Source organism: Hyaena hyaena, unplaced genomic scaffold, assembly GCF_003009895.1.
Source record: "Hyaena hyaena isolate Hyena2069 unplaced genomic scaffold, ASM300989v1 scaffold_95, whole genome shotgun sequence".
NCBI classification, from domain to species: domain Eukaryota; kingdom Metazoa; phylum Chordata; class Mammalia; order Carnivora; family Hyaenidae; genus Hyaena; species Hyaena hyaena.
Window position 1 is genome coordinate 459491 of NW_024080727.1, and position 14366 is coordinate 473856.

Sequence of the window (14366 nt, forward strand, 5' to 3'; positions counted from 1 at the left end):
GTATTACATGGCAGGCCACATGCTCACTTATGGAACTGCACATGCTCATCTCTTGCTCGGTGGCCTTGCAGTGCTTATGGGAAGGGCAGACGCTGGATGGTGGCGGCAGCAAGGGGCAGACGTTCAGAAGTGATAGCCATGATAATGACCACGATTATGTGGAGCCCTCCTCTTGCAGTGAACTTTTCTGAACTTTGGCCATGCTCTCTCTCCATGAGACCCACAGTCAGAAATTAGCAGTGAATAAAAGGCAAAGAGCTAAGTAACCATAAATATGAATTGTAATTTTACATGTGATAGTGTATCTAGTTTAGAGGTATTGAGGGGCTTCAGTTATTACGAGTATGGAAATCATAGAATATAAGTCTTATTCCTAGCATATTATGTGCATACAGTAAATATTGATCAATGGCAGTGAGATTTGAGATGCAATTATTGTTTTAATCTAGGAACAAGAACTATTCTTTTTCCACGATCTGAGTCCTGGGAGCTGCTTTTTTCTTCCAAGAGGAGCCTTCATTTATAACACACTTATGGATTTCATACGAGTAAGTTAATTTTTAAAATATTTTTCTTATTCAGCTCCACTTAACATTTTATTATTTTCCTACCTTCATAATAAAATGGCCAAGCATTTTCATTAACTCTATTTTAGTAATGTTAATAATAATTTTGAACCAAAGAGAAATACTGGGTTGTGCCTCCAAAAAAATTGAGATAATTACTATATTTCCTAAATAAAATTCATTCTTAGATTTCAGTAAGTGCACCTTTTGTCCATATAAGTTTCTAGAGCATGAACAATACAAAGATAAGCATTAGACTAAGTGTGGAACTCCCTGGGAAGGAGAAGAAAGGAGGAAGTGTCCTATCTGGCATAGAATGCTAAATGATGAAGCACTGCTTCTCTAAATGTGGTCCATCGTCCCCCTCCACTGTCCATGGTATAACTCCCAGGTGACTTGGCACCTCCCTCCAGTGCAAAGAGTAAAGACAATTGTGTAAAATACCTTCCTGTAATAAAGTCTGGAGATGAGAAAGTCTTAAGTGTTTACCTCGTTTGAACTCTAGATACTGTTCAGAGGTGATCTTTATAACTACTAGGGTTACTTTACCTTTCTTACTTTTTTTTTTCTTTCCTGTAACTAACAATTACTTAAACTTTTCATTTACTCAGTTTTATATCACTAACTTACTTAGTTCCTATCACTAATTCATCCTCAAACTTTTCCTCAAAACTGCAAAACTCCTTAGAGCATATTCTGATGATTCAGGTAATCTCTCAGTAATTTTTAAAAATTTGGCCCCCTTGTTCCAGAATTAACTTGCTGCAAGGATTCTTGCCAGCTGATGTCTCAGTACTTGTTTTCTTCATCATTCTGGCTACTCCCCTCATGTCTGTGCTATGTTGGTTCTCCTCTTCCCTGATCCCATGCCTTCCTCTTCATTCCTTATCCCTCTCATTTGGGGAAGCACTTTCTTCAGCAACTTCCTGAGAAAAGGTTAATGGCATGAGCTGGTTATTCTTTGTCTTCCTCACCTGTCTCATCTCCCTTCCTTCTTTTCTTGTTCTGTGTCCCTGGAGGCTAAGCTCCATGGACTTTGTCACCTGGGCTACATACCTTCCAGTAGGGATTGGCCAGTGTGAAGCCATGGTAGGCCAGAGGGCCTTGAAAAATCACTGAAGATTATCTGAGACTGTAGCAGGTGGTGATGACCATCACAGCTACTGTTTTGGATAGGCTGTCTGCCAGAAAATCAATACAGCCCCTGGCACCTTGAACTCTCGAGGTTGGGGGTTGAGTCTGTGGAGAATAAACAGAAAGCCTCTGTGGTGGCCTGAAAGGAATCTCTTATCTTTATAGATGCAAGACTGCACATGGCTGATGATTAGGCCCAAGGCCTGATTGTACGGTCTGCAGAATTGTAAACCATTTAAATTCACAACCCCAGTGGTCTCTTATGCTAAGGTAAGGGCACTTGTGGAAAAGAGTGGGTTCTTGAGTTCTAGAATAAGAATATTTGGCAGACACAGATGAGGCAGAGGACTTTGAACTCCCAGATACCTTTGTCTGAAGAAACTGGCCTTTCCATGTAAACAAAACAAAAACAAAAAACAGTCAGGAACTTTACCTGTTTTTTTCTCCTGGTTTTCAGTTATATGGTCTTGCCTTTTCCCATAGTTATTAATTTATTATTTTATGCTAAATACTGTATATAAAAAGAACTTCAGAGGCTCTACATGATGTCATCTCCTACTAGAACATTTACCTTCTATCAAGAGTGAAGACTAATTAATCTGATCAAAGCTGGAGCTGAATTAGGGCTGGGCTTCCATTTTGATAAGACAGGGTCTGCCTCTTAGTCATCCTTGTTTCTAAGGCATGGGGTTTCTACTTGGCAGTCTGTGGTCTCTTCAGCTCCAAAAAACTGGCGGAGGGCCAATTCTGCTCTTCAAATGTGTTCTACTACTGGCTAAGCAAGCGATTGCACATCTCATCTAATCTCTGCATTGGCTCAAAATCTAATAATATGTCATCTGACTCAGGTCTAGATGTAGATGAGGTTCTTCAGGTGCAAAGTACAGACTACCAAATGTAGTTCTGCTCATCTTAAGATCTGTAAATTAAAGGGGCAAGTTATCTCTGGGGCAACCCCACCCCAACATTCTAAAATGATGATAGAGTTAGTTTTGTCTCTGCATGGGTTATGGTTCTGCCCTTTGAATCATCTTTCCTTTACCATGGGAAGATACCATAAGGATCTCTGAGTAGTTTTCTCAGTGTTCTTAACCTGTTTCTTCCAGTAGGAGTTTGGGCATCCCAAGGCTTCATTGCATTTTGTGCCATCTCTGTCCCTTTGAGTCTAAGTCAGGACAATTCCTTTAAAAACTTTGTGGGGTCTTTTATATACATTTGTAATCAACACTTCTATGAAAACCACACCTGTGCCTCTTTATGAACCAGATCCTTCTCTCCCTAAGCCTGCCTGTGAGGCTGGTGCGAGACAATACGCTTAAGATTCTTAAAAGCCTTAATGCTTAGCTGAAAGAGTCTACAAAGCACCATCTTAAGACTCTCAAAAGCCATACTAGCTACTCAGTCAGATTATTCTCAGGTCTCCATAAATGGCCCACCACTATACCATCAAAAGCTTTACTGTAAGGCTGTAACCTATATTTTTATCTTTTTGCTAAAGCCATTCTTAACTTATGAGTCTTTTGCTGAGAGAGCCTAAGGATGCAATAGTTTTATTTTTGAACCTAGCATGTCTTGGCATTTTGATATTTCCTCTCAAAAACTTAATAATACCCTGTTTAGTTTTTGTCGCTCTTGTATTTTATCATAGACGGCTCTAAGTAGTCAGTTGTCCCTTTCTACTTCCTGCCTAGACACATCCCTAGCTGCAGTCTGTGAATTCTTTGGGTACTCTTTGTGTTTTTCATCTGTCTCAAGTGATGGTTTCTGGCACGACCTAACAAGAGTCACCTTTTCTTCACCCTCCATTATATTTTCCTCACTGTCTTTCAAGTCCCTACAGTCCCTAGCCATCCAGCTTCTGCCCACCACCTGGCCCCAAAGCCAAGGCTACCTATTTTAGGTATAAAACAGGTACTACTATATAACAGCATGCACAACTAGTGCAAATTGTGTTCCGGCTGTCTATCACAGCATAACAAAGTGTCCCAAATCTTAGTAACTTAAAATGGCCAGTTTTTCATTGCTATTGGTTCCAAGTGTTTGACTTAAATAAATGTGATTCTTATGTTGAGTTCCTTATATGACTACATTCAGGGGGAAGCTGATGCCAAGAGTTGCTGATTGAAGTTTCAGTTGCATTTGTTAAAATGCATAAATCTGAAGCATACAAGTCAATAAGTGTTCACACATGTGTCAACCTACACAGCCACCACCCAGATCAAGACATAGAACAGCTCCATCCCATCATAAGGTCCTCTTGGATCTTCCCAGTCAATACCTGCCTCCCCTCTTCTCACCTGAGATAATCTTGCTGATTTCTATTCACCATAGGTCAATTGTGCCTGGTCTTCAAAAAATCACATAAATGGACTCCTACAGTATTAGCTATTGTGTTTCTGGCTTCTTTTGTTCAACTTAATGTCTGAGAGTCATCTACATTTTGTATATAATTATTTTCCTGTTGTTTGTGGTATTTCATTTTGTGAATATAGTACAGCATATATATTCATTCTCCTGTAGGTGTACATTTAAGTCATTTCCACTTTGGAGCTATTTTACATGAAACTGCTATGAACATTTTTGTAGTTTCTTTTGGTGGGCACACTAATACTCACTTCTCCTGGGTATATATGTAGGAGCGGAGTTGCTAGGTCATAGGGTGTTATTGACTAACTTAACAAAATGCTGAAAATTGTTCATGTGGTTGAATCCTTTAATGTTCCTTCTAAAATATATGAGCATTCCATTTACTTTATATCCTCTTCAACACTTGGTATTCAGTTTGTCATTCTGGTAGATGCCATGGTATTATTCTGCATTTCCCTGATGAATAATGATGTGACAACCTTGTCATATGCTTATCAATCATTTGGAATCCTCTTGTGAAGTATTTTGTCAATTAAAAAAACTGGATTATTAGTCTCTTTATTGATTTTTAGGAGTTATTCTGTGTTCTGATATGAGTCATTTGCTAAATGTCTATATTATGAGTGTATTTTTTCAGGCTGCAGTTTATTGATTCACTTTCTTAATGATGTGTTTTAACCAACAGTTCTTGTGTTTAAAAAAAGTCCATTTTATAAATTTTTTCTTTACTGGTTAGTGCTTTTCATGCTCTGTTTAAGAAATCTTTGCCTTTTAACCATGAGAGACTCTTGAATGCTGACAAAAACTGAGAACTGATGGATGTAGGGGGGAGGGGGTATGGGCATGGAGGAGGGCACTCATAGGGATGAGCACTGTGTGTTATGTGGAAACTAATTTGACAATAAACTATTTGTAAAATAAATAAATAAATAAATAAATAGTAAAAAAAAAAAAAAAAAAAAGAAATCTTTGCCTTTTGAGGTACCTGAGTGGCTCAGTTGGTTAAGTATCTGACTCTTGGTTTCAGCTCAGGTCATGATCTTATGGTTTCATGCATTTGAGCCCTGCATCAGGCTCTGCATTGACAGTGTGGAGCTTGCTTGGGATTTTCTGTCTCCTTCTCTCTCTGCCCCTCCCCAACTCACACTATCTCTGTCTCTCTCAAAATAAATAAATAAACTTTAAAAAATAAAAAAAGGAAAAGAAATCTTTACCTATTTTGGAGTCATGAAAATATTCTTCTTTGTTCTAGTCTAGAAACCTGATTGTAGACTTAAGGACATGATTTACCTTGAATTCATTTTACATTCTATGGAATAGAAGAATCAAGGTTCATTTCTATCCACAGGGTTATCCAGTAGCTTCAGTACCATTTATTACTGCAGTAGAATCCTTGTCCTAAACTAATCATATGTATCTAATAGTCATTATGTATTTCTAGATATTTATTCTGTTTTCTGGGTCCCTTTGTTGTCTGTCCCTCCATTAACACCACACTGCTTTGATTACTGTAAACTTAATGTAACTATATTTTAAGTCTTAAGATCAGTTTCATATTTTCAGGATTATTTTTTATGTTCTTTGTGTTACCATATACATTTTATATGATGCTTATCAATTTCCTAAAAAATAACTGCTAGAATTTTGATTGGAATTCCATTCACTCTATAGGTTAATTTGCAGATAACTGACACCTTAACCATATTGAGCTTTCCAATCTATGAATGTGGAAATTTTGTCAGTTCATTTAGTTCTTTATTTCCCTTAAGCAGTATTTCATAATTTCTATTTTAGAGCTCTTGCTCTAAATTAGAGCTCTGATATTTTTCATCAGGTTTGTGCCTGGATATTTGATTTTTTTAATGAAAATGGCAGAGAAATAAATTTTAAAAGGTGCTCAACTTAATGGTTATCAAAGAAATGAAAATTATAACCACAGTGAAGTATAATTACATGTCCACTAGAATGTACCCCCACATTCATCTCCACTAGAATGCCCACATCCCATGGCAAAAAAAAGAAAAACTATGAAAATACCAGAGGATGACAAAAATGTGGAAAAATTCTAACTCCCATCGCTGGTATGCAAAATGATATAGCTACTTTGTAAAACCATTTCTTACACAGTTAAACATATGCTTAACCATGTGACCCATCAATTCCATTCCTAGATATTTACCCAAGAAAAATAAAAATACATATCCATAGAGAGACTTGTATTTGCATGTCCACAGAAGCTTTATTTATAGTAGTGAAAAATTGGAAACAATGGAGATTCTCATCAGCTAGTGAACGGATAAACGTAATGTGGTATGTCCATTCAATGGAATACTCCTCAGCAGTAAAAAGGAATGGAGTACTGATACATGCAGCAAGAAGGATGGATCTCAAAGCTTTATGTTAAGCAAAGAAGTCAGTCAGAGCCTACATGTGGTATGATTCCATTATATGAAGTTTTAACATTGTAAAACTATAGTGATAGGAAAGATTATTGAAGTCCTGGGGACAGGGGCAGGGGCAGGTGGTGACTACAGAGGATCAGGAGGGAACTTTTTGGTGTGATAGAAATATCCCATGTCATATTTGTGGTGGAGATTACATGACTGTATACATCTGTCAAAAGTCATTTAGGAATCATGTACTCAAAATTGGTGAATTTTATTGCATATAAATTAGACCTCAATAAGGCTTTTTTGTAATAAAACATATAGAATTTACTATTTTAACCACTTTTAACCATATGGTTCAGTTGTGTTAAATACATTTGTATTGTTTTGCAATTATTACCACCATTCATCTCCAGAACTCTTCTCATCTTGCAGAACTGAAACTCTCCAGAAGCTTTTCATCATTGCATAATGAATCTCTGAACCTCTTAAGCAGTGACTCTCCCTTCCCATATCCCCCAGCCTCTGATAACCACCATTTTACTTTCTGTCTCTATGAATTTGACCATTTTCGCTAACTCATGTAAGTGGAACCATACAGTATTTGATCTTCATCAAGCTAATTTTTTAAAAGTCTACTTTGATATTAACATTGGCAAAACTGCTTTCTTATGTTAGAATTTGTGTGATATATCTTTTTCTGTCCTTTTATTTTCTGACTATTTCTGTTTCTATATTGAATGTACATTTCTTGAAAATTAGAATATTGTTGGGTCTTATTTTTTTGTTCAGTCTGATCATTTGAGTCTTTTGTTTTTCTGTGCCCCTCTCTGTATCTCACAGTCCTTCAATAGAGAGAGATCCAGTTCTGTTGATCACCAGGCAGTAGAGGGTGTACATCTGGGGCAGATTCTCATTCACATCACGCCACCTCAAGGGCCACTGGCCCATCCAATATCAAGAGCCTGTGGCTTGGTGCCAGGTCCTGTCAACTGTAGCCAGATTGGTAGGGTGGGTGGTACTCAGCATAGTGGCCTCTGCAGAAAGAGTCCATTGTGTGGGGCCATTTTTGTCAGAAATAGAACTCCTGCCTTTCTTTGGAAGGTCATGCAGGAGGGCATATTATTCCCACTGAGAAGGAAAGTCCAAAGTTTCTGAGTTTTTGATTCTGAGGTGAGATGACCTCCACTTATAATTAAGCTAATGTGAGTGAACTTTTGGATGTATATTGGTTAATGATTGTATGGAAAATTTATAGTAAGTAAATAGAGATATCTTGTTGTTCTCCTACTTGAAACTCTTTCCCCCTGCATTTGGGAATATGTCTATCAACTGGTTCTTTATCTTTCTTTCCTTAAAAATTTTTCATTCTAGAATTTCATACAGTAAAACTCAACAGATATGCAGAACCATGTTATCATCACAATAATCAAAATATAGAGCAATTTCATTACCCAAAAAATTTCTGTTATGCTACCTCTTTAGAGTCAAACCCTTTCTCCCTTGGTTGTAGGTAACCATTGATTTTTCTCCATCCCTAAAATTTTGCCATATAAACAGAATCATCATAACCTTTTGAGACTCATTTCTTTCCCTCAGCATAATACCTTTGAAATCCATCTAAGTGGGGTATATCAGTGGTTTTCTCCGTTATTACTGAGTAGTAGTCCATTATACGGACATAACACAGATTGGTTTTTTCCAGGCTGGTATGTATGTATGTGTGTATGTATGTATGTATTTTTAATATAATTTATTGTCAAATTGGCTAACATGCAATGTGCAAAGTAGGCTCTTCGTTCTTTGAATAGATTCCCATGGTTCATCGCTTATATACAACACCCAGTGCTCAGCCCAGCAAGTGCCGTCCTCAATGCCCATCACCATTTTTTCCCTCCCCCAAACTCCCCTCATCAACCTTCATTATGTTCTCTGTAGTTAACAGTCTCTTATGGTTTGCCTTCCTCCCTTTCTGTTTGTAATTGTTTTTCCCCTTTCTTTCCCCTATGGTCTTCTGTTAAGTTTCTCAAGATCCACATATGAGTGAAAATATATGATATCTGTCTTTCTCTGACTGACTTATTTCACTTAGCATAATACTTTCCAGTTCCATCCACGTTGCTGCAAATGGCATGATTTCATTCATATTCATTGCCAAGTAGTATTCCATTGTGTATATAAACCACATCTTCTTTATCCATTCATCAGTCGATAGACATTTAGGCTCTTTCCATAATTTGGCTATTGTTGAAAGCACTGCTACAAATATTGGAGTCCATGATAACACAGACTGCTTATCCATTCCCTAGCTGAGATATATTTGGATTGCTTCTAGTTTTAGGAAATAATGAATAAAGCTGCTATAAATATTTATTTACAGGTTTTTGTATGAAAATACGTTTTCATTTTACTTGGGTGAATACATAGGAGTGTGATTTCAGGGTCACATGGTAAATTTATGTTTATCTTTAGAAAAAATCATGGAGTAGAATGGAGTGGCTCCTCTTGTTTTTATTCCAATTATCCACTTGAATAACACATGCTTCCTGTTTCTACAACCTTGGATTCAGTGGATTTCCAAACCAAACTTGTCTTTGCAGACATATAAGATATCAAAAACATTTAGCCCTGTGCAGAAAGAGTCCTGACAGCGCACTCAAAATGTTTAACTCTAGGGAGTCTAGAGAAAAAAATACTTATAGAGGTGTGGGTCCAGTTGAGGTAACTAAGAAGGGATTGTAAATTACCCAAAGATTTCCAACATCAGGCTCCCTTACCTACCACCCCTAGACCCAAACAGGTGAGGAGAAAGAATAGTGTTCCAGAACCTAGAGGGAGCTTGAAGTGTGGAAGAGAGGCTGTAACTGGAGATCACAGCCAGAGATAGAATAAACCTAAGGCAAGGAAGAAGTGGGAAAGGAGAGAGTAAAGACCCTTACTGCTCTCTTCTCCTACCTTTGGAATCCTTTTGCAACCTTCCCTTGGTCAAACCCAACCAGAAATCAGAGGCAAATAATCCTGGTGATAGAGTTCGTAGAATTCAGTTTTGGGGAACACAAAGCAGGGCAGAGAAGGGAGGCAGATAGCCCAGGATGGGGTGGCTCAGGGGGTGACAAATGGAGAAAAACCACCACAACCCAATCCCTTTGGTACTCAGTGTCCACTTTTGTCCTTTGCTTGGATGAAGGGATTTATTTCCTCATACAAAGTCTCCCATCAGCCAATGTATCATCACTTATATCAGTTCAGTCTTCAGCAAAAATTTAAATTGTGACATTAGCCACCATCAATGTTCTTCATGAGAGTACTCAGAGAAAAGAAATAATTCAATATAATGGTTCCAGCCCCAGGCTCTGTAAATGGACACAAGGTCTAAGTTCATAAATCAGAACTTCCTTCTTCTACCACCCATTCCATGTTCCCCTTGTCCTGCCAACTTTTCAGATGGATAGAGCATTTCACTTGGTGAGTGCATTAGTTTCACGGAATGGTAAGCAAAGCACCATAAACAAGTGGCTTAAAACAGACATGTATTGTCTTGCTGTTCTGGAGTCCAGACGTGTAAATAAGGCATTGGTGAGCTATGCTCCCTCTGGAACCTGTGGGCAAGTCCTTCTTCCACTCTTCCCAGTTAGCAATGGTTTGTCAGCCATTGTTGGTGTTGCTCAGCTTGTTGGTGCATTCACTTCAACCCTCACATGGCCTTCTCTGTGTGTGGCTTTGCATCATCTTTCTTCTATATGTGTGTTTCTGTCTGAACACCCCGTTTCTATAAGGACACCAGTCATATTGGATTAGAGCCCACTTTAATGACCAGATCTTAATTTGATGACCCCTATAAAAGCCCTGTTTCCCAAAAAGGCCATATTCTGGGGTCCTAGAGTTGGGACTTCAATATGTCTTTTTTGGAGGACACCATTCAACCCATAAGAGTGGATGACCCAAATTGTCTCCCCACAGGAACCAGGCTCTTAGTGATCACTGTTGCATGAGGAAATACTTCAGTTTCTTCACTGATTCCAGACACAGTGTTACTCCATTGTATAACAGCAGCACAATCCTCCCCAGTAATTGGGGTCAGTCATCCTGGCCAGGAGAGCAAGTCATTCTCTGCCTGTAGGTTCAGTAGTATAGGGGATCCCAAGTGGGCCAGGGCCAATCTCAGTTCCCAATAGAAGTATGTCTGGGATATTTGGCGAAAGCATTATTTCCTTGAGTACCAAGGCACATTACTGATATATTCCAAAACTTTAGAGATAAAAAAAGATCCTAGAAGTCTTAAGAGAGAGAAAACCATAGACATAGGACTGGGCATTGAAATGGCAATAATATTTTCAATGGAACACTAAAAAGCAGAAGACAGAACAATGCCTTAAAAATGTGAAACCTAGATGGGGCACCTGGGTGGCTCAGTCAGGTAAGCATCCAACTCTTGATTTCAGTTCAGGTCATGATCTACAGTTTGTGGGATTGAGCCCCACATTGGAACCCGCACTGACGACACAAACCCTGTTTGGGATTCTGTCTATCCCTCTCTCTCTCTCTCTCTCTCTCTCTCTCTGCCTCTCCCCTGCTCTCTCTTGCTCTATCTCTCAAGATAAATAAAGTTAAAAAAAATGTGAAGCCTAGAAATCCATACCAACTAAAGCAGACTTGCTTCTGGGATTCTCCCATTAAGTTTTCAGCTTCCCCAGGTCTGTCGAGGCAATTCTTCATCTACTTTACAGATTCTAAACTATATAGCTTTCATCTCCTCTCCTTTCCCTTTGGCCTTGTAGATGTATGCTTTTATAAAAATTATGTTATTTTAGTGTGGCTTGGGGAAGGAGCTGTTTAAGTGGAATTGCTGTAGTTTTTATAATGAAACTTACCGAGAAGCATTGCTCTGTGGCCCTGATATTTAGGTGTTTTCAGGTAGCCAGATCACCAGGTGCAGGTAGAGATTCAGTACCTTCCATAGCCTGAAACTAGTATTTCAGGATGAAATATGATTTTTTATCTCTGAGTAAGTGATCAGGGTTTCTTCAGGAGACCGGCCTGAGCTGTAGACTTCTCAACCATCATGGCTTTATTCTTTGCTAGCATTTGATATTCTTCACTCTTTAGAGAAACAAATTGATGAAATGACGTGAGATATATTTTCCCCCAACTTTTTCTTTTGAAAAATTCAAATCTACAGAAAGTTAAAGCGCAGTACAGCAAATATCCATGTATCTTTCATCTAGATTCATCAGTTTTTAACATCTTGCCAGTTCGCTTTATCTTTCTCTTACATGTATGCATGTGTGTATAAGAAAGATAAAACAATACACATATTACATGTGTATGTTTTAATATATAGAGATGAGGCATGTAGTTGGTAGGAATAGCTGGGTTTTGGTAAATAAGTAAGCAGTAGACATAATGACATTTCCCCTCATAGGACATACTTTAAAATCATGAATTGCTAACATGATTAGCAATTGTACCTAGAGTGGTTTAAAAAATTAATTGATCATTATCTCTGAGCCAAGCTTTAAAATAGTCTGTAGTAAAAACAAACAAGCAAGCACACAAACAGTTCTTCAATTTTTGGGACCTTATTTAATCTGAATATATAGAGGTATCTGACACAGCCATAAAATAATTACTGCCATTTGTAATGACCTATTCTTTTGTTAAAACTTTCTCCTTTAGTAAAAATGAAGGCTAGGTAAAGCAGCTTACTGAATGGCTGACACCCAGCTATCCACAAGTGGCTGAAAAGACACTCTGCCAAAGAGTAACAAATGACATCCTTTTAAGTGTTAGTAATTTAAAAATATCTTGTTTTAGACTTTTAAAATTGTGAGCAATATTTTTTTACTTCATTAAAGTATGGTGGACTAGATTTGTACCAGATATTCCTTAAGTGATTAACAAATGGTGAGAATCAAAGAAACCAGTAACAAAGATCATCTAATTGGTATCTGGAAGGAAAAAAAAGTTTAAATAAAATAAGTACTTTGGTTGACTCTCTTTTCCTGTCCTGAGTGATTGAATTTAGGGAAGCCATTAACAGGCAGGGAGGGAGAGAAGCCAGCTCATGACTTTATAGATTTCAATCAATATGTTATAAATTAAAATTCTCAGCTTCATTTCTATTTAAAACTAAATAGATCAGAGGCGCCTGGGTGGCTCAGTTGGTTAAGCATCTGATCTGCATATCCACTCAGGTCGTGATCTCATGGCTTGTGGGATTGAGCCCCGTGATGGGCTCTGTGCTGACAGCCTGGAGCCTGTTTAGGATCCTTTCTCTCTTGGCTCCTCCCCTACTCATTCTCTCTCTCTCAAAATAAATAAATAAACTTAAAAAAATAATAAAATAAAGCTAAATAGATCAAAAGTAAATTTGCATGCAGCATAACATTCAGGCTTATTGAGTTATGAAATTATTGTACCTCTTAAGTAATAGAAAAAATTTGCTTTTTATCTAGAATGTAGAGGATTTTGGAGTTTGTAGTTACAGAAAGCTTATATGTACATAATAATACAATAGATAAGAATATATTAATATTACATATAATAGATATTATATATAATTTCAATTACTAATTTCAAAGAATTAAGACATGGAGTATATTCTATTGTAAAATACAAAATAAAGATACTTAATATGAAAATTATACTGAGAGTACATTAATCTTCCTTTCATGACCCAGAGAGTACCACACCTAAAACTGAGGGCACATTAACTAGGAATTAATATAAGATATAATTCCAAATTAAAAAATATTCACACCTACTGTTACTTTGTGTGGAATTGTGATCTGTCATGCCACATTTTAACATTAAACGCGTTTATCTTAAAGGAGGAATATCACCGACGTAACTTCACAGAGGTACTCTCTCCGAACATGTACAACAGTAAGCTCTGGGAGACCTCAGGCCACTGGCAGCATTACAGTGAGAACATGTTTACCTTTGATATTGAAAAGGACACTTTCGCTCTTAAGCCCATGAACTGTCCAGGGCATTGGTGAGTATTAAACGTGAAGCAGATCTGGGGCGCCTGGGTGGCTCAGTTGATTAAGCATTTGACTTCAGCTCAGGTCATGATCTCAGAGTTCATGGGTGTGAGCCCTGCATCAGGCTCTGGGCTGACAGCTCAGAACCTGGAGCCTGCTTTGGATTCTTTGTCTCCCTCTCTCTCTGCCTCTACTCTCTCTCTCAAAAATAAATAAACATTAAAATATTTTTTTTAATGAAGCAGATCTTTGCATCAGAGATTACAGAACACTTCATCACTGTTAGCTTTTAATATTACTTTTTGCTTTTTGGAGTTAAGGGATTCTTTTAATCTGAGGAGTGGTAACTACCAGACATCTTTACCAAGTTATTTCATTCTAGAGAATGCATTTACTCTTTATGATACATTTGATCTTTGACAGGTGTGGAATGTTAGCTGGAAATTATTTAGTTTTTGTGCCTCTTAGAGGTAGAATTATATATCAATTTTATAAATTATTATAGCATTTGTCCTTGTAATGATAATATACTTCAAATATACATATTGGCAGAACATTTAGTTCTTTTTTTTAAAAGATTTTATTTTTAACTAATCTCTACACCCAGTGCAGGGCTCAACTTATAACCCCGAGATCAAGAGTCACATGCCCCACTGACTGAGCCAGACTGGTGCCCCACATTTAGTTCTCATATACTGTTTCTGTGTTGATGAAAACAAGAGCAGTGAGGTCACATCAGTAGGTTACTGGATCATCGATTTTAAGATACCTTCCCACCCCTCCTCACATTTCAACATTCCTAAAATTGGGACATATCATATAATTTGGGGCATCTTAGCATTATGTCATAATATAATTAGTGAGTTATTTTCTTTCCTAGTGGTACATAAAATAGTGATACATTTTATAATGCTATCTTAGATTTT

General features: G+C 37.5%; 1 protein-coding gene across 2 annotated transcripts in view; it reads left to right on the forward strand.

Moving 5' to 3' along the window:
• The window catches only part of TARS3 (threonyl-tRNA synthetase 3), a 62623-nt gene that overhangs the window by 25546 nt on the left and 22711 nt on the right, over positions 1–14366 (forward strand). For both annotated transcript variants that reach the window (XM_039235048.1, XM_039235049.1), the window contains exons 10-11: positions 450–548; positions 13285–13451. In XM_039235048.1, coding sequence (XP_039090979.1) covers positions 450–548; positions 13285–13451 — 266 coding nt within the window. The remainder of the gene's footprint in view (positions 1–449; positions 549–13284; positions 13452–14366) is intronic.